Genomic DNA, 24,734 nt, shown 5'->3' with positions numbered 1-24,734 from the left:
TATTTTTTTCAATATGCTATAACTCATCTCAATTCCACATATACAAAAACATTGTCAGTTTGTGACAGTCATCAATAATTTTGCTTACATTTCTCCAAGAAAAATTTTGAAAACTGAAAATGCTGGTCAACTGTGATCTAGTTGTTGTTTGCTTCTTGGATGAAATTTGATTGTTTTGGACCCTTGTGCTTTTAACATCCCTTGATAAAATTTGGGATGATTTATTTGTTGCATAAGAGTGGCATTTTTGTTCACATTTTGTTTGGAAGGAAAATAAAGGTTTGGGAAGCTGATGTCTGTTGCCAGTTCCAAATCAATGACCTCCTCTTCCTATTTCTTATAGTCTTCTATTTAACTAACTTGCTTGAGTCTTTACGTACTGGAGGAGATTGATGAGGGTATTGTAATGAAATGCTATACAATAGGCTTGTGAACAATGATAGAGCTGTGGAATAGAAGGGATGAGGATTGGGGAGGGGGGGGCGTTGCTGAGTGCATTCTGATGGCTGAGGAAGAGTGATCCTGAAACAAAGGATTGTTGCCTCAAGATGCACAGTCAATAAAGAGATGATGAAAAATGAATTCCATGGGATGTGGAATTCTGTACCACAAAAGTATGTTGAGACCAAGTCTATGAATATTATTTGGAAATAAATGGATAAATTTCTGGTGGAGTATCGGGAGAGAATGGGTGTATGAATGGGGTCAGTGGTGGTGTTGAGTGGCAGTGTGGGCTTGAGGGGCAGAATGATCTATTTCAAAGAGGTGAATTCTTTAAAAGATTCTGAGGGATTTTGACAGGCTGGATGTGGAAAGGATGTTTCTGCTTTTATGGGAGAACTTAGAATTATGCGTTACTGTTTTAAAGTCAAGGATTGCCTATTTAAGACATTTAAGGCTAATTGTTTTCTCTAAAGGTCATGAGTTTTTGGAACCTCTACTTCTGAAAAGGTCATCGAAGCAGAATCCTTGAATATTTTTAAGATAAAGATAGATTCTTGTTCAGTAAGAGGATGAAAGATGAATGGGTGGGAATGCAGAGTTGAGGCTGCAATCAGGTTATGAACTGAATGGTGGAGTAGGCTCAAGGAGATGAATCATCTCATTCCTAATTCTTTTGTTTGTCCATGTTCCTGTACATCCTGGTCAATGTTGCCTCCAATTTAAGCAACACTTTGATTTTTAAAATACTTAGTATGTGTTTTCAGCTTCCTCCATGGCCTCACCCCTTTCTATATTTGTAATATCCACTAGATTACAACCATCCAGGCTATCTGTGATCATCCTATTCTGGTGTCTTGAGCAGAACTGCTCTTCCTGTCTCATTTTTGCCTTAATGTTCCTGTGAAACACCATAAGGTGTTCTAGCATATTTCAGATGCTATATAAATATGAGCTGTTAACGCTGTCACCTTTTTCTTTGCATTTTGACTTAAAATATTTTTGTTCTGCTTAGATGTTGAAGAAGGTTAAGAAGATGATGAAGAACTCCCAACAGGATATGAATCGCATGGGAAAGAAAGGAGAAGCTGACCGACATGTATTTGATCTTAAACCAAAGCATCTGTTTGCTGGCAAGCGAAAAATGGGTAGAACAGACCGTCGGTAAACTAAAAAGAAGCTAACCCACTCTAGATTGCAGGACTTGGTGTTTAATTTGCAACCCATGAGAAAAAAGCTAAAGCATCTTGATTTACACATGATGGAAGGGCTGAGTGAGAGAAATCTCATCATTGTGCTTTTGAAAAAAAAAGAATTTGAAAGTTAAATTTGAGCTTTGTTGTTCATTCAAGGACATGATTCCTGAACTCGAGCAATAATGTGTAAGAAGCATTTTTCGAAACTGAAATAGTCGAGTTTTGGAACGTCTGACAGAATCCTACTTTGAAAAGTTGCTGAATGCTACCAAATGTTTGCAGATGATGGCAATTTGATATTCTGAATAGAATTTTAGCAATGTGCATTGTAAACAGAATGATCAGTTCTTACATTCGTAAACAAGATTTAATTTGTGTTCATTTAAATGGATGAACTTTAAAAGTGGGCTTATTATTTGGTCTATAATTAGTGTTATAATCCCGACTGCCTCTAATCCAGAAATGCCAGATATTTTCCATTTCTTAACGTTGCTATCCTGTTTATTACAGTTTTTGTATTGGTTGACATTTTTTGAGATCTTGTCTTCCACTGGTTTTAGAACATTATTTTGTGTTCTTTAAGCTATAAGCAGATCTAGCCTTATGCTATTTGGAGGATTTTTTTTCCTATACTTTAGGAAAAGTATATGCTTTAACTTATTTCATTTCGTATTCTCAAGTATTTTGTCTGTTATGATTTCTGCAGCATGAAATGAGATTGCACCAAAATGCTAAAACCCTTTTTCTTTTAAAAGATAAGGTCAATTATTTGGTATTTCTAGTGCATTTCCAAACATCTAACTAAGTAATAAAATTAATTTTTAAAAAAGCTACGTGTAATATATTTTAAAACAAATAATTCCTAAAATATGTTTCACGTGTTTTTCTAGTACAAATACTTGATAAATTCTGTAGATAATTAGTATTAATGTTGGTCTTTGAGCTTGTATTTGTGTTTTATTAGAAGTGTTACAAGAAACATTACCTTCTGGCTGAAGTAATGATACTGAAAATGTGCAGTCATGCCATGTCTCTAAGATGGAAGATTACTTGGATATTGTGTAACCAGTGGATTCTTTATTTCCCTCCCATTTTTCAGTCTTCGCCCATGGGTGCTCGTGCACCATTCTGTCTCTTTGAAATAAAGTTGTAACTCAAAATTCAAGTTTGTTGTGTTTATTGGCTCTTCCCTCATGTTTAAGATCCCCCGGTTTCTATTGGGAGACTTCAACTTTGTGGGCGAGCTGCTTCTATCCAAATGATGAATGGAATTTGAGAGAGATGTGGAAAGTAAATGGAATGCTTGCCTTTATATCTAGAGGACTGCAGTATAAGGATGCAGCGGTTATGCTGCAGTTATGCAAAATCCTGGTTAGATCCCACTTGAAGTACTGTGTACACATCTGTACACTACACCTTTTAGAAGGATATATTAGCTTTGGAGTTAATACAATGTAAGTTTACAACAATGATACCTAGACTTCAAGGATTACGTTCTGAGGAGAGATTACACAAATGAGGTCCGTTTTCTCTAAGAGTTAGAAGGTTAAGGGGTGATTTAATCCAAGTTTTATCGATCCTAATGGCACTAGTTAGAAATTTTAGAATTAGGGGCTAGACTGAGAATTATGGAATGAGCTGTCAGAGGAGGCTGGTACAATTACAAGAATTAAAAAGCATCTGGATGGGTATATGAATAGGACATTACCGTTTCAGATCTGATGACCATCCGTTCTGAGAAAGGGTCAGTGGATCGGAAACGCTATCTCGTGATTTCTCTTGACAGATGCTGTCAGACTGCTGAGTTTTTCCAGCAATGTCTTTGTTTGTTTTACAGCAGCCATAGTTCTTTCAGGTTTTATTTTGAAAAGTAAGTTTTTTTTTTCAATGGAGAAAATCAGTTATTGCTTAACTGGGAGTGCAGTAATTTCTCATTGTTTTCATTAACTGTTGTATGCTAATTTTCCATGTTTTCCTATATTTCACTTTTTTAAAAAGCTACAGGTTAGTTATTGAGCTAAAAGGAATACTGATAAGCAATGTTTAATCTCATGGCACAAACATGTGGCTGAAACCAAACTGTTTCAATGGAAAATTACTGAGGCAGCAACCACACCAACAGCTCTGCAGGTCAAGCAAAAATACAGTAATGGAATTAAGCAATGATATAACTTATAATACTTTATGCAGACCTTAGAAATTGTGCCAAATTAATAACTATTTAGCTGGAGCCCCTCCTTGCCTGCTGACTATAAGGATCCTGTAAGAAATAATGAATTTGTTCAAGTGTGGGTCGAGATCTACATGTAATGAAAATTGCATTTAATTTTATATCCTCCAAAGATCCCAATAATTACACTTCACTGTGCAATGATTCTGGCTTTGATAGCTGTAGTACGCAATCATTCTACTCTCCATTTCCATGCCTGTCTTGTGATTTGTTATTCCACAGACTTAGTCTGAACGAAGTCTAACATTCAATAGTATCCATTATTAGATACTATGAAAAAAAATGTTTTCATAATTAAGATATTGATCCTAATAGCTTGATGGATATAAACTTGATGTAGGCATAATGCTGCACCAACAGTTAAGATACTGCAACAACATTAAACATATGTCTGAAAGGAGGGGACTAGAATTAACTTAGTTGACTGCATAAATGACCCCCACTTCTAGTCTCCAAACACAGCCTTCCAAATTATCTAATAATGGTGGCATGGGGAAAACTAATAACTGTTGAAATAGTAAATTATAATAAATACATGATTTCCAAAATTACACAAGTTTGGCCTGTTCCTTTAGAATCTCTAAAGGTTAAGAGGTAGTCTAATCAAAGTCTTCAAGATATTAACAAGACAAAGGGTCGATAAAATTCTCAAATGCCATTTTCTAGAGTTCCTGACCAGTGCAAACAGAGGTAAACTATTCTGGAGAGAGATCAGGTAAGCACTTCACACAATGGTTGGAAGATAGAGGTTTGGAACGCTCTCCCAGAAACAGCAGCGAATGCAATCAGTTGTCAGATTTAAATATGAGCACTTTTTGGTAAGCAAAGGTATTAAAGGATATGGACAAAAGGTGTATAGAATTAATCAGCTATGATCCCTTTGAATAGCAGAATATGCTTGAAGGGTTGAATGGCCTACTCCTGTTCCAATGTCTAAGGAGGAGACCAAGGACCTGCATGTCTGTGGTGGAGTTGGTGTTTGGCCACAGGACAGTTGGGTTGCTTGGTGCAGGTGTCCCAGAGGTGTTCTCTGAAACGTTCACTTTAACTCCCCCTCCCACTCCAAGGCCATGCAGGCCTTGGCCTCCTCCGTCGCCAGACCATGACAACACAACGCTTGCACGAAGAGCACCTCATCTTCCACCTAGAAGACCTCCAACCACAAGGGATGAATGCAGATTTCTCCAGCTTCCTTATTTCCCCTCCCCCCCCCCCCCCACCCACCCACCCCACCCCACCCCACCTTATCTCAGTCCCAACCCTCTGACTCAGCACCACCTTCTTGACCTGCAATCTTCTTCCTGACCTCTCTGCCCCCACACCCTCTCTGGCTTATCACCCTCACCTTAACCTCCTTCCACCTATCACATTCTCAACACCCCTCCCCCCCAAGTCCCTCCTTCCTACCTTTTCTCTTAGCCTGCTTGGCACACCTTCCTCATTCCTGAATGAGGGCTTATGCCCGAAATGTCGATTTTCCTGCTCCTTGGATGCTGCCTGACCTACTGTGCTTTTCCAGCAACATTTTTCAGCTCTGATCTCCAGTCCTCACTTTCTCCCTGTTTCAAGTACCTGAGCAGCTCCACAACACACAATGGGAAAGTTGAGGAAGTGAAAGCTAAGTTGTTCACTGAAAAATCAATTATTCCTTATCTGAGAATTCAATAATTTCTATTGGTGCATGTAGATTCTCCATGTTTTCCTGCACTATGGTTTTAGACAGTACAAAGAGAAGGCCAACTTTGAAAGTCTGAAAGATGTAGCCCAACTTCTGCTTCAGAATGAAGCCATCTTGTCATTCAAGTTTTAACATTAATATCCTGGAAGGCAAAGAAATACTAAAGTAGGCAATGAATCCAGCCAAAAGCAATACAGTGTACTGGTAACCAACATTTTAATATCATGACACAAAATTGGTAGAAATGAAACCATGCCAAAAACTCAGCAGGTCAAGAATAATAGTAATGCAATTAAGCAATGGCTTTATATGATACATTCTGGAATCATTATTTATTCATTTGATGCAATTGCTGTTTAGCATGTTCAGCAACACCCACCCCCGCAAACCAACTGGCTGTAAAGGTACTGTAAGAAACATTGAATTTGTTGAAGTGTGGGCTGAGATCTGTAGCAAAATTTACCTTTAGTTTTCCATCCTCAAAGATCCCACTAATATTCTGTGAAAGAGTTGCTTGGTTTTTTTAACTTTGTAGTTTACTATGCAATAGCTTACATCTTTTTTCCACAAAAATATGATTTGCAATTGTATGGACTTCACTTGACTTAGTTCAGTCTTTTAATAATATGCATTGTTAGGTTTTCATAACTAATAAGAATTCTGATAGCTTCTAATTGATGGATAAAACTTGATGTAGGCATAATTTTGGGTGGACTATTAAGATATTGTAAATTAAACATCTGTTTGAAAGATAAATATTCACTAATGGACTTCACATATATCACCCCCCTCTACTCTAACCATGGCCTTTAGAATTATCTAATAATAATGATGGTGGCACAAAGAGAACAAGGCCAGTTAGTTTTGAAACTATACCTGCTTAAATTCTTGATTTACTTGTTACTTGTTAAACCAGTTTTTAACATTAGACATGTTTGAGGAAAAAAAATTAGTAATTTTACTTCACAAGTGATAAATAAACATATGCTGTTTTAAGTTGTGTTTCTCACGAGAATTCATTCTCAACTTAATTTTATTAACATTTTGCACTGCTTGCAATGTATGTGCATAGTTAGTTCTTTAACACAGTTTTGCATGCAGGAAGTCAAAAGTATTCTACATCCGGTGAATTTTCTCATGATTGATGAACTGCTTCAGGTTATGTAGATTATCCCACCACGTGAATAGAAACTTCTCAGCAATGAGTTTAAACCAAGGTGTAATTTTCACTTTGTTGCTTTCTGCTTTTTCCAACAGGTTCTGGAGTTCATCTTTACTCACATAGCAGTGACTCTGTATCTCATTGGGGTCAGGTTTTAAAGTTACATTCTTCTGTATGAAGATTATATAATCAATTTCATGTTCTCCCCAGATTCCATCAGACTGAGCCTTGTAGTGAATACGTGTAAGATAGTTCATCTCTTCCAGAGGAACCTAATACCAAAAAAAAATTTAACAGCTAATTAAGGGAAAGATATTAAGTGTCTTGGGCAAAAGTGAGGAATGCAGATGCTGGAGATCAGCGTCTAGATTCCTGATTAAAGGGCTTTTGTCCAAAATGTTGATTTTCCTGCTCCTCGGATGCTGCCTGACCTGCCGTGCTTTTCCAGCACCACTCTAATCTAGACTATTAATTATATTGAATTGTTCCATGTCCTAAAACATTTTAAAAGAAGGATAAATCTGGACTAAAGTCTACAAATTCATTAAATGTGTGTTGGCATGCATATGGCTTTTTAGTTCAGAGCTAAGAATGCACATTTTGCTTTAGTATGAATATTGTATAATGAAGTTGAACTGTTTGAACTGAGGGTACCTGCAAGTTACAGCAACATAAGCTGTTCATTAAATGCAGGAAAGCTTTTCAAACTCATCTCTACCACTGGATCAGGAGGCCCAGGAACAGATCCCTACTGTTCCAGCTGTAGGTAAGAACATTTTATTGAAATATTGATCATCTCCTCATTTTATTCATTCTGTCTTTCTATTGGAATATTTTTGTATTGAGTAAGTGTGCAAATTCTATCTCCGCTAGAATCTTAAAAGTGCAAAATAATTTCTACTTCCTTGGAGTAAACCACAAGCACAACGATGAAACAAAAAAGCCTACTCTGTCAAAGGATCATATGGACAACTTTGTTTTCAAATACAATCTTATAAAAAATGTTTAATTTAATACTGTTTCTATCCTCATTTAATGAAGCGCTGCCTCTTATGTCTGTTTAGCACAAATCTTCTGACATATTTAGCACAATTTTGTCCCTTACATTTTGAATTCTCATTTGAAACCCACATTCGGTTATAAAGACTAAAGTATTTTATTGTACAAAAATCAGTCAATTTAACATTTTACTTAAAATGAAAGCTTGTCACCATTGAGTGGTTCCTTTCATGTAAAAAAGAAATCAGCTAAGTCCCACATTAGAAAATTTGACAGCTCACCATTTATAGTAAGTCAAGCATGTGGTGCTGGAAAAGCACAGCAGGTCGGACAGCATCCAAGGAGGAGATTTGATGTTTAGGGCAAGGGCCCTTCCGATGAAGGGCTCTTGCCCAAAACATCGATTCTCCTGCTCTTCGGATACTGCTGTGCTTTTCCAGCACCACACCCTTGACTCGGATCTCCAGCATCTGCAGTCCTCACTTTCTCCACCATTTATGATGCACAGACAATACACACTTCAAGGCTTTTTTCATGCCAGTCCACACTACAACTTAAAAATAGCAAGAGGTAGTTTTGAACAGCTGCTGTTGCCATATATATTACAAGTTAAGAAGTTATATGCCTGGAATTGAAATTTCATACCTCAAGAGTCAACTTAAAAATTCCTTAAACATTTGCAAGCATCTTAAAAAAGGTCCACAGTCCATCAACTTAAGAATTTCTGATATACTTAAAGGCAGTATGTCTACTGACTCCCTCACATGTACTTGGCTTTTAAAGAACCCACATTCCAACTTCCAAGTCAAGAAATTTCTCAGCTTCTTATTCAATTTGTGAACATAAGGTGGACTGGCCTACTCAGCCAATTGAGAAGACCATAACCATGATCTTAAACCATTTCCCAGTCTATCCACCCTATGACCCTGACTTGAATTAATTCAAATGGACTTAATCTTTCTAATTTATGGGGGGAAAAAAAAAGAGTATTCTACAGACGCCAAAAACATTTGCTCTCAGTTGTCGCAGAATTGAAATTTTTCATTCTGAAACTATGTCCCCAAGTTCTGCTCACTTCCACAAGGGAGGGATTTTTGATTAACACCCTGTCAATTCCCCTCAGGCTCTTGTATTTCAATCACATGACTACTCAACTTCTATATGCATAGGCCCAACTTTTCTTTCTACTAGCTTTGGCTCCCCAACGGCCACCACTCCCAAATGTCAAATAATTCTTTAGAGTCCATTGTGAATTGAAAGGTCAAAGGTGACTTGAAAGACACAGTCACATACGCCAAGACACAGTCACATACGCCAAGACACAGTCACATACGCCAAGACACAGTCACATACGCCAAGACACCGATTATTCTGGTTTTGATTTGGTCACCACCACTATGACTGGTGAACATATCTGCACAATGCATCTTTTACTCAGTGTTATCATGGCACAACGATATAATGCCAACACTGGATTTAATTTCTAAAAAAAAAATTATACTTGAGAAGTGCTTTTAAACATTGAAAACAAACACTCTAGGATGCGTCAAAAGATAGAAGTCATTACTGTGCTGTCCAATGATTTAGGGGGCAGAGGATTTGGCAGGAGTCCATTTTGTGTAGTTTTCAGGCATGCAGTTTACAGTCAGCTGGTGTATACTTTCCCTATTAATGCTTCAGTCAATATATGAAAAAATAGAAATTAGTTTTGGAAATGGAAATCTGGCCATAATAGATCTGCTGTACATTTTAAAAATTTGTAAAGTAGTGCATATTTTAAAGCAATCATTTACAGTTATCCCCATAAATGACAGTTGTATTTAGTTTCTCAATCTACAATACAAGAGAAAAATTTTAAAGCTATAAGATTATTGGATTTGCAGTGAGAAGTCTCATGCATGAGATTTGATTGAATTAGTTTTGATACTTAATGGAGGTCCTTCACCTGTTGAGGAGGTATTCCAAACTCTTCCTTTAACCTGCGTTGGGCTGCTTGTCTTACACCAAGAGCATCTTTCTCCTCTGTTTCTGTTGCGGTGTTAAGAGGGTGACTGCAGCAAGTGTTTGTAAAACAACCTGGAATAAAAAAAAACATTTTTTCGTGATACGTTTGAATTTGTTGTTAATCCAAATTTACATAAACATGAGTTACTACTTCCAAAATGACTGGTTGGCTCCATCCACAAACTTCAGTTATTCCAATTTAGTACAAATCACCCCCAACAACTTAACATTCTGCATTTGGCTGTAAAGAGGAAGAGAGACTTTGCAGCTTGCATTCAGTGTGACTCAGTAAGGACAGGAGGGACTACTGGATTAGTGGTGCTGGAAGAGCACAGCAGTTCAGGCAGCATCCAACGAGCAGTGAAATCGACGTTTCGGGCAAAAGCCCTTCATCAGGAATAAAGGCAGTGAGCCTGAAGCGTGGAGAGATAAGCTAGAGGACAGGAGGGATATGCTTTCAGGATGTGCATCAAGCACAAGAGCTAAAGAGTGACCTCCAAAACATGTTTACTGGAAAAAAAAAGTAGGGACACAATTCAATTAACTTCACATATATTACAGCTGTGTGTGCCAATGTACTTATGCCTAGAAAAACAGTTCTGCCAAACAAAACCAAAGTTATACTTCAACTCATATTCAGCCTTGGTCTATGGCAGCATTGTCCCCCCAAAAGCAGGAAGTCCTGGGTACAAACCTTACTTCATGGAATGAAATCTGCAAACTTTTCTGCTCTAGCCCACAAATTACTCCACACCAACATTGTTTTGTTTTTAAAATTGTCTGATTTGGACAGCATGTCACCTAGTTCAATGGAAAATCAGAACTGAACAACAAATGCTGATGACCTCTATATTCCATTAAAATAATACATTTTCAAAAAATCACATCAGTCCTCATCCACAATTCACCTCCAGGCATGTGCTTGGAGGAACTCCAGCAACAGGAAAACACTAAAGCTAGAAGTATTGGACACTTCCTGACTAAATAAGAACAAATTCAAACAAAATGTTAAATTTCAAATTCACTACACCTTCATTTAATATATAGTGAAGGATCAATGTAATTGTTTGATATCATACTCTGCAGAGAACAAATTGGAAAATAGTAAAATTAATTACCTGCTTCATTCAATTTGTTTTAGTCATATTTTCTATATGAAAACTATTAATGCACAAAAAGACTTAATATATTGCTCTTATAGTTAATATCCTCAATGGTATAGCATAGCAAGATGGCATCTCTGACAGTACAATACTCATTCAATGCTGCAATAAATTGTCAACTTTGATTTTTGCTGTCAGGTCCTGCATTAGGACTTTGATGCCAGAGCCTTCCAACTTAGAAATCCTGGGAATTCTCATGATTGAAGTAAAACAAAGTGGGGTCAAGAAATTTTTGCTGTCAATGCCCAAGAATCTTAAAGCCAAGAAAATTCTGACTTGGAAAGCACTTTATACTTTCTTACCTGGGAACGTGATCTTTGCATCAGACCTCTGCTGCAGCAAAAGTTTCCCCTCGCTGTTGAAGATGAAGACACTGAAAGCTCTGTGGAGTAATCCTGGTAAACCAGAAATTTGTCATTCTTTACACTTGCACACAGTTATAGAGTCATAGAGATGTATAACATGGAAACAAATCCTTCAGTCAACTCACCCATGTCGACCAGATGTCCGAAATGAATCCAGTCCCATTTGCCATCATTTATCCCATATCCCTCTAAAATCTTTTTATAAATACCCATCCAAATGCCTTAGGCCCATTTTAAACCCTTCCCCTCTCACCTTAAAACCTATACCATCTAGTTTTGGATTTCCTTACCTTGGGAAAGAGCCCTTGGCTACTCACCCTATCCACAGCCCTCATGATTTTATTAACTTCTAAAGGTCTCTCTTCAATCTCCCAACACTCCAGGGAAGATAGCCCCAGCCTGGTCAGCCTTCTACAGCTCACTACCGGCCAACCCCGGCAACATCCTTTTAAATCTTTTCTGCACGTTTAGCTGGCTAGATTCAAACAGCTAAAAGCATCAACACAACTTGTGTGCTGACATTCCAGCAGCTGCAATCACATTACCTGGGGGCCAAAGACCATAAAAAACAGAAACAGGAGTACACCATTCAGACTCACTAGTCTGCTCCATCATGTAATAGGATCACGGCCAATATGCCATTCCTCACATCCACAAATACGTTTAAGAAAACAGAACAGGTCATGAACACCGTTCTATTCGTAAATATTTTGAACAAGTAAATTTGTCTTTTTATTTGATAAAAGATTTAATATACAGAATGCAGATTCTATTTTTAGCAACCTTTCCCCCAAAGACTCCTTGCTTTTAAAAGTAAAATTACAAAAGTCTATGCAACTGAGAATTTTCTTCTCTTGCTCCTCCCAAGTTTCAAAATTTAAACATCCACACCGTTGAAATAATGGTCCAGCATAACATCCACCCACATGGAGACTGTTTGATTGACAGCAGCTGATCACATCTTGAAATAAGTTGCCTGTTCTTCATTTTCAAGAGTTAAATTATATTAGGACTTTGCTTTCAAGAAATCATGATCCAACACCAAAGGTCATTATGAAACCCTTAATTTAACTATATCATATGCTACTGGATAGGACAGGATAAAATTTCATCAGAGACCAGCAAGTCCATATCAGTGTTTTCTTCCAGATTTTACAGTCTCCCATTCTCTGGAGAAATGTTCATGTTCAAAATTTGATCATACTCAGGTTATAATAAAATCAAGTGACTCCATAGGATCCTGTGATTTTTGATCTAAATTTCACGATTGTAAATCAATCTTTCTAATATTCAACCGGAATCTGGGATCAGCTTCACCACAAGGACTGTAGCAGTTTCAGAAGGTTGAGGAGATGTGGAGTGATTTTGGAAGCTTCTGGACTGGCTGCTCTGTTTCCCATTTTCTATTCGGTTCTCAAATTGTTGAATGTTCTGAACTGGCCACCCAATGGTGCAGCCACATTGGGGACAGACCATCCCCCTGCTCCACGTGCAGGAAGGATTCAGTCAGAGGAATCCTTTACTGAACCTTGCAACTCTTCTGGACTCAGAAACTGTGACTGAACTGGGAGAACTGGCCATCCCCTTTCATTGTTAAACTGTTTTTTAAAAAACCCAAAGGTCTCTTAAAATCTAGGCTCTTCAGCACCTCTGCCTTTACAACCTCTCTTCAAAAAAAATCAAGGACTAAATAACCGTCTCAAAGTGACAGCTTTGTCACGTCCATATTTTGGTGAAAAAACAACTTAGTAAAATATTGAATAAATAGTTGTGACAATAAGAATAAAGATACACAACAAAGTCGCCATGGTAGAGATGCTTGGTTGGGAAGAGATTTCCTGAAGAAGTTTCCAGGCTCTATGTTATCACCATTCTCAACTGGGCTGGAGTACAGAAAATCACAAAAGATGGAGAAGTTTACTAATTTTTGTAATCCTGATAACACATGTCAATCTTGAATGACACTCAATACAAAATGGATCTGAAAATACTTCATTCACCTTTATTTATGTTCTGGTTAAGATGGCAATTTTTCTTGGTGTCTGCTCCAATTCTTTTATCATTCTCATCAATCAGGATGCACATTTCTGCCAATAGCTGGACCTGCTTTTCATCCAGATTGTCTATGTTTATTTCTGGCATTGTTGCTGTATTCCTATTTCCAACGTACCTGATAACAGGGGATGGAATAAAGCCATGGAATTACATGGAATGACAATGATTCCAACTTTCAATTGCAAAGTGCGAATTAAACAAATATTACAAAATTTCATTTTGTAAAAACTGAGCCTTCTCAATAACAATATAGTGTTCAAACTTACAATTAAAAATATTAACCATCAAAAGCTTGAGCTTAGTTTTTCTGCACAAGGTAGGATCAAAATGCATTTTGCAGCAACACCAATATTGTACAAGATTAAATTTCTCCTCACCTTTCCACCATAACATCTTAATTTCAGCCACACAAGTTATCAGAAGAGAAGAGAGTAAAGTGACATGGTAACAGACATCTATGACATTTGTGGCTACTTACAGGGAAAAAAAAAGTAACTTATCCTGCCACTAAGCTTTATGGATTAGGCCAAACCACTCAAATTACCCAGATTAAGTTAGTGAGGTTGACGACCAGGTTTAAAAAACAGACAAAAAGTTTATTCACAAAATTACACAATGAAACACAAAGAACATAATAAAGAACGCTTGCAGAACTCAGCCTAACTAGACCTAAGTATGCTGTTCTGAATATACACAACAGTCCCAATAAGCAAACCCCCTTTAAAACACAGTACAAAAAAAGGGTCAGGTGCTTACAGGTTGAAGTTAGAAGGGCAGGACTGTTCCCAACCAGCTCTGTACTGAACTAAACCGCTCAGTTCAGCTAGAGCTGACCACTCCCCTTTCTTTATACAGGTGTCTTCTGAAACAAGACCACTTTGGCCTAAAGTCTCATCTGCTTACATATATAAAAAAAATCTCAAAATCCTTTTCATCTCTGTACCAAGCCAGTCTGAACAGAGCCCCAACCTGGTTTATTACCCCTCTGAAAAACATCCAGGACAGGATATCCTTGAGCCAAGGAACAGGTTTTAGAAAAAAAAAAGGACTAGCTTTGTGAAACTAAGGAAACTAGTTCTAGATCACCCAGGGAGCAGTATAATCTATTGGGAACTGAAGTGCATTTTACACTCATACACATTTATCTTAGGTTTCAAGGAGCTCATCCCTTGTTCTGGTAGTTTAGGGACCCACCTAGTTTTCAGAAATAAATGGATAGACAGTCAATACAGAAAGCCTGTTTCCCTAGGCTAAGTTGTCTGGAAAATTTGGATATCAGGTCAAAATAAAAGGCAAGTCATTTAGGACTGATCTGAGGAGGAGCTTCTTCAGTCACAAGGCAATGAATTGTTAGAATTCTCTGCCCCAGAGGACTTATGGTCATAAAGTAAATTCAAGGCAGAAATCAAGATTTATAGTCAGATTTAATAATGTTCAATTTACAAACATTCATCCTTACAAAAGTCATCCCAAAATTTCTATTAATCTTAATTTTAAACTTCCAACGTATGAAAGCCTCTTCGTATTTACCAACGGCTATTTTATATTGTCCTGTATTGTGTTACAACTCAAGCACCAAACCGACTTGTAAACAGACTATATTTGCAACCCTGGGATTGCCTGCACTCATGGCATCAATGATGGGGAGGTGCCAATGTTGGACTGGGGTGGACAAAGTTAAAAATCACACACCAGGTTGTACTCCAATGGATTTATCTGGAAGGGTTAGCTTTCGAGCACTGCTACATGAAGGAGCAGTGCTCCAAAACCTAGTGCTTTCAACTTAACCTGTTGGACTATAACCTGGTGATAAGTAATTTTTAAACTAATGATATGAAGGGATAGCGTAACAATTAAGATAGATGATCTTGGGGGCGGGGGGGGGGGGGGGGAGAAAAAGAAGGGGGGGAGAAGAGGGAAAGAAGTGGGGGGAGAAGGAGGAAGAGAGGGGAAGGAAGAAAGCAAAATCAGGAAGGAACAAAAGACTGAGGTATAATGAGGTTAGAAAAAAAAAGTGAGAAGATACTATACACCAAAGATCCAAATTACAGTCCGTGCAGTTTTGGCAACTCAAACCCGCAAAGCTAGTGAGAAACCTATAATTATTCCTTTCATAGAAAAGAGATGGACAAGAAATTACTCTGCTTACTTTCAGGAACTTGAAAGCGAACAGAGTTGAGTTACTGGAGAAGCTGCCACTTACCCGAAACGCGAGCGAACCACAAATACTCGGTCCGGAGATGCTCGCTGTGATAACGTGCGGCAGATCGGCCGCACATGAGCAACAAGAGCCGCCCGCAACATCAATCCACGCGAAAGCCACCAACCCGCGGGCTGCCTTCAGCGATCTTCCGATGAGCCGGCCCAATCAATAGGCAGTGGTTCGAGCGTGGTCCGGGAGGAAGGCGCTTGCGCACTGAGCTCGAATGTTGCCCTGTGTGTTCGAATCGAACGTTGAGACAAGTTTGTATCGAATTCGCAGCTGCCGCGTTCTGATGGTGTATCCAATCCCGTCGGGGGCCCTAAAGCGGCCCGCTTCGCCGATAGTTGTCCTCAGTTCCGCGGTATGAAGCAGATATCTCCTTCCTCACCGCCGATCCTTCTTCCTGCTGCCTCCACCTTTCGCTGACGTCCCATTGGCCGTCGCAACGTGCATATGACGTTTTAACGAGTTTCCATCTGCTCTCGCGGTTGCGGCCCTTATTTACAGAGGGTAAAAACAATGACTGCAGACGTTGGAAACCAGATTCTGGATGGATGCTGCCTGAACTGTTGTGCTCTTCCAGCACCACTAATCCAGAGCCCTTATTTACAGTTATAAGTTCTGAAGAAGTCATTATCGGACTCGAAACGTTAACTCTTGTTTCTCTCTAAAAATACAAACAAAAGCGCTGCTGAATCATGAGAGAGAGAGATGGTTGGACGTGTACTTGAGTGCCGTTAGGTGCCGGTGTTTGAGTGGGGTGGACAAAGTTAAAAATCAACAGCATCCCGAGGAGCAGGAAAATCGACGTTTCGGGCCGGAGCCCTTCATCAGGAATGACCTCATTCATGACCCGCTGTGCTTTTCCAGCAACATCAGATTATAGTCCAACAGGTTTAATTGGAAGTACTGGCTTTTGGTGCGCTGGTCCTTCATAAAGTAGCTGTGTCAATGGCTCCCATCAACACCGCAAACTGCCTGCTCAAAGTAGAGCAGATCTCCAAGAAGATCGTGGATATAAGCATAAAGTCATAGAGATGTACAGCATGCAAACAGGCCCTTCAGGCCAACACGTCCATGCCGACCAGATATCCCAACCCAATATAGTTCCACCTGCCAGCACCCAGCCCATATCCCTCCAAACCCTTCCTATTCATATATCCATCCAAATGCCTCTTAAATGTTGCAATTATACCAGCCTCCACCACTTTCTCTGCCAGCTCATTCCATACACGTACCACCCTCTGTGTGGAAAAGTTGCCCCGTAGGTCCCTTTTATATCTTTCCCCTCTCACCATAAACCTATGCCCTCTAGTTCTGGGCTCCCTGACTCCAGGGAAAAGACTTTGTCTATTTATCCTAATCATGAGGGGCATGGATAGGATTAATTGACAAAGTCTTTTGTCTGGGGCCGGGGAGTCCAGAATTAGAGGGCATAGGTTGAAGGTGAGAGGGGAAAAGTTACTGCAGAAATGCCGGAAAGATCCCAAAAGGATTACAGATCACGAACTCACTCAAGTTGACCTACAAACACCTATGCAGGAGCTGCGCTCCGAAAGCTAGTACAGAGGAACCTTGATAATCCGAAGGACATGGGCGGGCAATATTTTGTTAAGTTAATCGAATTCCGGATAATGGAATGCCAGATAATATAGTTTAGCCGAGCATTGGGACCTTGCGATCCTGCCGGATAATCCGATATTTGGATAATCAAATGCCAGATAATTGAGGTTTCTCTGTACTTCCAATAAACCTGTTGGACTATAACCTGGTGTTGTGTGATTTTTAACTTTAACTTGAGTGAGTCTGTTATGGTAACTTCAGCTGGTGTGGGAATTAAATTCACTGGCATCACTCTGCATTGCAAACCACAGTCCAGGCAACTAGCTAACCAACCCCTGTCTCTTTTTGCCAGACCTCCTGAGTTTCTTTCGGCTTCTTTGCTTTTAATGCAAGTTTCCAGCATCCACCAGTATTTCGCTTTTATTGATCAGTTACAATCACTTGGATCAGCCCAATGTGGAAGCAGTTTACGCAATGTATTCTGGTGTGCAACCTGGTGATAAGTAATTTTTAACTAATGATATTAAGGGATAACGTAGCAATTAAGATAGGATTCCGGATGAAGGGCTGCTGCCCGAAACGTCGATTTTCCTGCTCCTCAGATGCTGTCTGACCTGCTGTGCTTTTCCAGCACCACTCTAATCTTGACTCTAATCTTCAGCATCTGCAGTCCTCACTTTTGCCATGTGATTAAGATAGATAGACTATAATTAAGATAATTATAATCAGAGGAGATTCCTGATTTAAGAATGTTCGACTTACAACTAAAAGTTCTTTATATTGACCTGGACGATGATGCAATTATTTTTCAAATCCCTATTGAGAAACAAAACAAAAAAAAAGAAACAGAAGTCACTGATGATGGACAAGATTTGGGATGGAAAAGACAAGTTTCAGAGTATGGTCCCTTCAATTCTGCTCTCTCATCCATTAAGATTGTGGCTGATATGATCTTGTCCTTAAGCCTACTTGAGACTCCACTAAAGTCAGTGGGAGAGCACTTTGGGGCCAGCGACCATAATTCTATTAGTTTTAAAATAGTGATGGAAAACGATAGACCAGATCTAAAAGATGAAGTTCCAACTTGGAGGAAGGCCAATTTTGACGGTATTAGGCAAGAACTTTCAAAAGCAAGGCAGCTTTTGTGTGCAGCCGCAGGACATGGGGCAGATACTAAACAAGGTTTTTGCATCAGTATTTAGTTTGGAAAAGGACATGGAAGATGTAGAATGTAGGGAAATAGATGGTGACATCTTGAAAAATGTCCATTTTACAGAGGAGGAAGTGCTGATGTCTTGAAACGCGTAAAAGTGGATAAATCCCCAGTACCTGATCAGATGTTCCGTAGAACTCTGTGGGAAGCTAGGGAAGTGATTGCTGGGCCTCCTGCTGAGATATTTGTATCATTGATAGTCACAGGTGAGGTGCCGGAAGACTGGAGGTTGGCTAACGTGCCACTGTTTAAGAAGGGTGGTAAGGACAAGCCAGGGAACTATAGACCAGTGAGCCTGATGTCGGTGGTGGGCAAGTTGTTGGAGGGAATCCTGAGAAACAGGACCTACATGTATTTGGAAAGGCAAGGATTGATTAGGTATAGCATGCCTTTATGCGTGGGAAATCATGTCTCACAAACTTGATTGAGCTTTTTGAAGAAGTACAAAGAGGATTGATGAGGGCAGAGCAATAGATGTGATATATATGGACTTCAGTAAGGCATTTGACATGGGAGACTGGTGAGCAAGGTTAGATCTCATGGACTACAAGGAGAACTCACCATTTGGATGCAGAACTGGCTCAAAGGTAGAAGACAGAGGGTGGAGGTGGAGGGTTCTTTTTCAGACTGGAGGCCTGTGACCAGTGGAGTGTCATAAGAATCGTTGCTGGGTCCACTACTTTTCATCATTTATATAGATGATTTGGACGGGAGCGTTAGAGGTAGAGTTAGTAAGTTTGCTGATGACACCAAAATTGGAGGTGTAGCGGACAGTAAAGAAGGTTACCTCAGATTACAATGGGATCACATGGGTCAATGGGCTGAGAAGTGCCAGATGGAGTTTAATTCAGATAAATGTGAGTTGCTGCATTTTGGGAAAGCAAATCTTAGCAGGGTTTATGCACTTAATGGTAAGGTCCTAGGGAGTGTTGCTGAACAAAGAGACCTTGGAGTGCAGGTTCATAGCTCCTTGAAAGTGGAGTCACAGGTAGATAGGATAGTGACGAAGGTATTTGGTATGCTTTCCTTTATTGGTCAGAGTATTGAATACAGGAGTTGGGAGATCATGTTGCAGCTGTACAAGACATTGGTTAGGCCACTGTTGGAATATTGCGTGCAATTCTGGTCTCCTTCCTATCGGAAAAATGTGAAACTTGAAAGGGTTCAGAAAAGATTTACAAGGATGTTGCTAAGGTTGGAGGATTTGAACTATTTGGAGAGGTTGAACAGGCTGGGGCTGTTTTCCCTGGAGCGTCAGAGGCTGAGGGGTGACCTTATAGAGATTTACAAAATTATGAGGGGCATGGATAGGGTAAATAGACAAAACCTTTTCCCTGGAGTCGGGGATTCCAGAACTAGAGGGCATAGGTTTAGGGTGAGAGGGGAAAGATATAAAAGAGACCTAAGAGGCAACTTTTTCGCTCAGAAGGTAGTGTATATATATGTATATATATGGAATGAGCTGCCAGAGGAAGTGGTGGAGGCTAGTACAATTGCAACATTTAAAAGGCATCTGGATGGGTATATGAGGAGGAAGGGTTTGGAGGGATATGGGCTGGGTGCTGGCAGGTGGGACTAGATTGGGTTGGGGTGTCTGTTTGGTATGGATGAGTTGGACCGAAGGGTCTGTTTCCATGCTGTACATCTGTATGACTCTATGAGTCTATAAGTGGTTTAAATGTATTTGGAGACTTAGTCTGCACCATTGTCTGGAGTGGAGAACTCGCAACCATTGAAGACTCTCAGAGAAGAAATTCCTCTTTATGCCAATTTTACATAAGTAGTCCCTTAATCTCAAATATGCCCACAGCAAATGCTAATGTAACGTTAACCGGTTAAACTGTATTGTGTATCTCCAAGAAGATGAACATTCTGGAAGTGGGTGGGGGTGATAATCTGGCTCACAGACAGCATGCAGGAATGTGGATGACTGTCCATTGAACAACTATCTCAGCCCTGGGAAGGTCCAGCAGTTTGCCGTCACCACGGGGATGCACGCAGCTACCCCACAGGAGCAAGACCAGAAGAAAATGGACACTGGTAACCCTGTAAACTGGTAAAATGGGGTTTAAAATTGCCAGCATAAATGTGCGTAGCATTAAATCGGCTACGCGATGTGTTTCAACGCTGGCCTTCCTGGCCAACGTCAAAGCCGATGTCCTGTTTCTGCAGGAGTGTGGGATCCCGCACCTCAGCAGTTACAGGAGATGGTCGAGCTTGTGGGCCCATGGGCCGTCAGTGTGGTCGGGGGGCAATGATAGCCGCGCCTCCAGCCTGGGTATCCTGTTGCGGGGAGGCAACTTCACCATCTCCGAGGTTAAGGAGGTGGTGGGCGGGCGCCTCCTCGTCGCGGACGTTAAATTTAGAAACGCTCCCATGAGACTAATCAACGTGTACGCCCCAGTGGGTAAGAGTGAACGGTTGGCCGTCCTGCAACAGCTTCCACTGCTGCTGGCCACGTCCAGGCCGGTCATTCTGGCCGGAGACTTCAACTGCATCATTGATGCAGATGGACGATCTGGCGGGGGGGGGACAGTAAACCAGACGCTACATCCAGAGCCCTGATGGAAACGGTCAAAGACGCCAAGCTGCACGACGTCTTCAGCACCCCTGCAGATGGAGCGCAGCGTAGATACACCTGGTCACGGGCAGACGGGTCTATCCGCTCAAGGATAGATAACCTGTTTGTGTCCCGAACGCTGTCGGTCAGATCCACCGACGTCAAGCCGGTGTTCTTCTCTGACCACTGCCTCCTGCTGGCCCACTGTCATTGACAGGACGAACAGCGGGCGGGCAAGGGAACGTGGAAACTGAACACTAAGCTGTTGACCCCGGGAAACATCGAAGAGCTCAAGAGGGATTACGCAGGTTGGAGAACCGTGAAGCCCCTCTTTGAGTCTCCAGCGGACTGGTGGGAAACGGTAAAAGGGAACATCAAGAGGTTCTTTATCCTCAAAGGTGTCCAGGAGGCGAGAGAGAGGCGGGGAAAACTGTCCCAGTTCCAGGAAAGTATGCAGAACCTGCTCCTGCTGCAGACGATGGGGGTCGATGTCACGGAGGACCTCAAGGAGGTGAAGGGCCAGTAAGCCTCGCTCTTTGCCTCGGAGGCCTCCAGGATAATCTTCCGGTCCAGGGTCTGCTCGGTGGAGCAGGACGAGACGTGCTCACGTTTCTTCTTCCAGAAGGTGCACAAAGAGAGCTCCGTGCTCAGCAGCCTGAAGAAAGAAGATGGCTCGGTAACGTCATCTCAGGCTGACGTCATGAGGATCAGCAAATCCTTCTACGCCAGCCTGTATGACTCGAAGCCAACCGACAGCGCGGCCTCCCAGTCGTTCCTGTCCTCTATCACGGAGGTCCGAGATGACGGAACACGAGAGAGGCTGGACCAGCCGCTATCTCTGGATGAACTGACCAAGGCCCTGGAGTCCTTCGAAAAGAATAAAACTCCCGGAAGCGACGGCTTACCGGTCGAGATTTATTCCGCTCTTTGGGACTTGATCGGCCAGGACCTGCTGGAGGTGTATGTCAGTATGCTTCGGGTAGGTACCATGAGTGAATCCATGAGGAAAGGCATCATCACCCTCATCGACAAGCGGAAGGGGGAGAGGGAGGAAATTAGAAATTGGAGACCGATCTCACTGTTAAATGCAGACTACAAAATCTTGTCAAAGGTCATCGCCAACCGGGTCAGGTCTGCTCTGGGATCGGTGATCCACCCGGACCAAATCTGTGCTGTACCGGGCAGGAAGATCTCTGAGAGTCTCGCACTCCTCAGGGATACGATCGCCTACGTGCAGGACAGGGGGGTGGACACCTGCCTCATCAGCCTGGACCAGGAGAAAGCCTTTGACAGGATATCGCATACATATATGAGGGATGTCCTCTCCAAAATGGGCTTTGGGGAGGGAATCGGAAATTGGATCAGACTGCTCTACACCAACATTGTCAGTGCAGTCTCAATCAATGGGTGGGAATCAGATAGCTTCCCTGTAAGATCTGGAGTCAGGCAGGGATGCCCTCTCTCACCCGCCTTGTTTGTGTGTTGCATAGAGCCATTTGCCGAATCCATCAGGAAGGATGCGAACCTGAGAGGGGTGACTATTCCTGGCAGCGGGGGCCTGCAGGTTAAGGCCTCCCTGTACATGGATGACGTCGCTGTTTTCTGCTCGGATCCGCTGTCCGTGCACAGACTCGTGTGCATCTGTGACCAGTTCAAACGGGCCTCGGGGGCCAAGGTAAAACGAGGCAAGAGCGAGGCCATGCTCTTCGGGAACTGGGCTGACCAATCCTCTATCCCCTTCACCGTCAGGACTGACCACCTGAAGGTGCTGGGTATTTGGTTCGGGGGGGCTGGGGCGTGCGCCAAGACCTGGGAGGAGCGGATCAGGAAGATGAGACAGAAACTAGGCAGATGGGGGCAATGGTCGCTCTCCATCGCGGGAAAAAACCTGGTCATCAGGTGTGAGGTACTCTCAGTATTGCTATATGTGGCACAGGTCTGGCCTATCCCCAGGACCTGTGCCGCCGCAGTCACCCGGGCCATCTTCCAATTCATTTGGAGATCAAAGATGGACCGGGTCCGAAGAGACTCAATGTACAAAGACCGGTGCAATGGGGGAAAAAACACGCCCAATGCCACCCTCACCCTGATGGCCACCTTTGTGTGTGGCTGCATCAAGCTGTGCGTGGATCCCCGGTACGCAAACACCAAGTGTCACTAAGTACTGAGGTTCTATCTGTCCCCGGTGTTGCGAAGGATGGGCCTGGCCTCGCTGCCGCGGAACGCTCCGAGTAGTTGGACCGTTCCGTATCACCTGTCCTTCGTGGAGAAATTTATGAGGAAAAATACCTTTGACCACAAGTCCATCAGGAAGTGGTCAGCACGTAGCGTCCTTGAGACCCTTCGGGAAAAGGAGAGGGCGGATCCTGTCGAGCGGTTCCCTGAGCAGACTGTCAAAGCCCTTTGGCAGAATGCCTCATCGCCAGAACTATCCAACAAGCACCAAGACATGGCTTGGCTGGTGGTGAGAAGGGCTCTGCCTGTGAGATCTTTCATGCACGCCCGGACTCTCTGCCGCACCGCACGCTGCCCTCAAAGTGGCTGCGGGGGGGGACGAGACTGTCATACACCTCCTTCTGGAATGTGCCTATGCAGAGGAAGTCTGGAGAAGAATGCAGTGGTGCTTGTCGAGGTTCGTCTCGAGCAGCGCAGTGACGCGGGGCTCCGTGCTCTACGGCCTGTTCCCCGGGACTCACACCGAGACGAACATTAACTGCACCTGGAGGATCGTCAACTCAGTGAAGGACGCTCTCTGGGCGGTCCGAAACCTGTTGATCTTCCAGCTGAAGGAGTTGACCCCGACCGAGTGTTGCAGACTGGCACATTCCAAGGTCCAAGACTACGTGTTGAGGGACGCGCTGAAGCTTGGGGCAGCTGCCGCCAAGGCGCGGTGGGGAAAGACCACCGTGTAAGATCGGCCTGCCTAAAGAAGAACAGGGGGCCCATGCGGACGTTTTTTGGGCTCTGCTGATGCCTCAGCCAAATATATGTATAAGACTGAGAAATGCACAGACCTGTATATGACAAGGATAAATTCGAATCTGTGTTTGTAAATGTGGACATATGTATGGCATGACCAAATGTACAGACCATCAAATCATTTTATGAATAAAGTATATTTTTGAAATAAAAAAAAAGACTGTCCATTGAAATCCACACTTCATTTGGGCAGCATTTATTACTGTTCTACTGCTATTATTAAATTAAACTTTCATTCAGTCCCTTCCATTTAGAAATGCTTTCATTGCCATCCCCCAGCCAAATTCATTTGCTTGATATCCCCCAATACTGAAGTATATTACACCTACATTGTGCGGGGAAGTAGTGGAGTCAGAACTTGTTTGCAGGCCCGTAGGTCTCTTTTATATCTTTCCCCTCTCACCCTAAACCTATGCCCTCTAGTTCTGGACTCCCCCACCCTAGGGAAAAGACTTTGTCTATTTATCCTATTCATACCCCTCATAATTTTGTAAACCTTTATAAGGTCACCCCTCAACCTCCGACGCTCTAGTGAAAACAGACCTGGCCTGTTCAGCCTCTCCCAATAGTTCAAATCCTCCAACCCTGGCAATATCCTTGTAAATCTTTTCTGAACCCTTTCAGGTTTCACAACATTTTTCCGATAGGAAGGAGACCAGAATTGCATGCAATATTCCAACAGTGGCCTAACCAATGTTCTGTACAGCTGCAACATGACATCCCAACTCCTGTACTCAATACTCTTACCAATAAAAGAACGCATACCAAACACCTTCTTCACTATCCTATCTACCTGTGACTCCACTTTCAAGGAGCTAAGAACCTGCACTCCAAGGTCTCTTTGTTCAGCAACACTCCCTAGGATATTACCATTAAGTTCGGGGTTAGTGGTGCTGGAAGAGCACAGCAGTTCAGGCAGCACA

General features: G+C 41.9%; 2 protein-coding genes across 4 annotated transcripts in view; one reads left to right on the top strand and one right to left on the bottom strand.

Annotated features, from left to right (window-relative positions):
• gtpbp4 (GTP binding protein 4) overlaps positions 1-2,797 on the top strand; it is a 35,714-nt gene extending 32,917 nt beyond the window's left edge. For both annotated transcript variants that reach the window (XM_072576173.1, XM_072576174.1), the window contains exon 17: positions 1,457-2,797. In XM_072576173.1, the coding sequence (XP_072432274.1) occupies positions 1,457-1,609 (153 nt within the window). In that variant the 3' untranslated portion in view covers positions 1,610-2,797. The remainder of the gene's footprint in view (positions 1-1,456) is intronic.
• A 2,947-nt stretch (positions 2,798-5,744) lies between these two features.
• idi1 (isopentenyl-diphosphate delta isomerase 1) lies at positions 5,745-15,929 on the bottom strand. Of its 2 annotated transcripts, none has more exons than XM_072576171.1 (5): positions 15,497-15,929; positions 13,239-13,408; positions 11,176-11,268; positions 9,652-9,782; positions 5,745-6,979 (listed from the first exon to the last, which is right to left on the bottom strand). In XM_072576171.1, the coding sequence occupies exons 1-5, from the start codon at positions 15,595-15,597 to the stop codon at positions 6,662-6,664; spliced, it is 813 nt and encodes a 270-aa protein (XP_072432272.1). In that variant the 5' UTR covers positions 15,598-15,929; the 3' UTR covers positions 5,745-6,661. The 2 variants fall into 2 exon arrangements, with proteins under 2 accessions (XP_072432272.1, XP_072432273.1); XM_072576172.1 differs by lacking the exon at positions 15,497-15,929 and adding an exon at positions 15,443-15,463.
• Positions 15,930-24,734: the final 8,805 nt, after the last annotated feature.

This window comes from Chiloscyllium punctatum, chromosome 8 (genome assembly GCF_047496795.1).
Source record: "Chiloscyllium punctatum isolate Juve2018m chromosome 8, sChiPun1.3, whole genome shotgun sequence".
In the NCBI taxonomy this organism is placed as follows: Eukaryota; Metazoa; Chordata; class Chondrichthyes; order Orectolobiformes; family Hemiscylliidae; genus Chiloscyllium; species Chiloscyllium punctatum.
Note: the sequence above shows the minus strand (reverse complement) of the source record. Positions and strands in the feature narration are given on the sequence as shown.

Bases quoted from the DNA above. Each gene is read 5' to 3' on its own strand.
- idi1 (XM_072576171.1), bottom strand. From the start codon at position 15,597: ATGTTGCGGGCGGCTCTTGTTGCTCATGTGCGGCCGATCTGCCGCACG. The intron at 13,409-15,496 runs GTAAGTGGCAGC...CCCTGTTATCAG, and splicing joins GTGGTTCGCTCGCGTTTCGG to GTACGTTGGAAATAGGAATA. The intron at 6,980-9,651 runs GTGAAGGACCTC...TTTTGGTATTAG, and splicing joins TTGGAATACCTCCTCAACAG to GTTCCTCTGGAAGAGATGAA.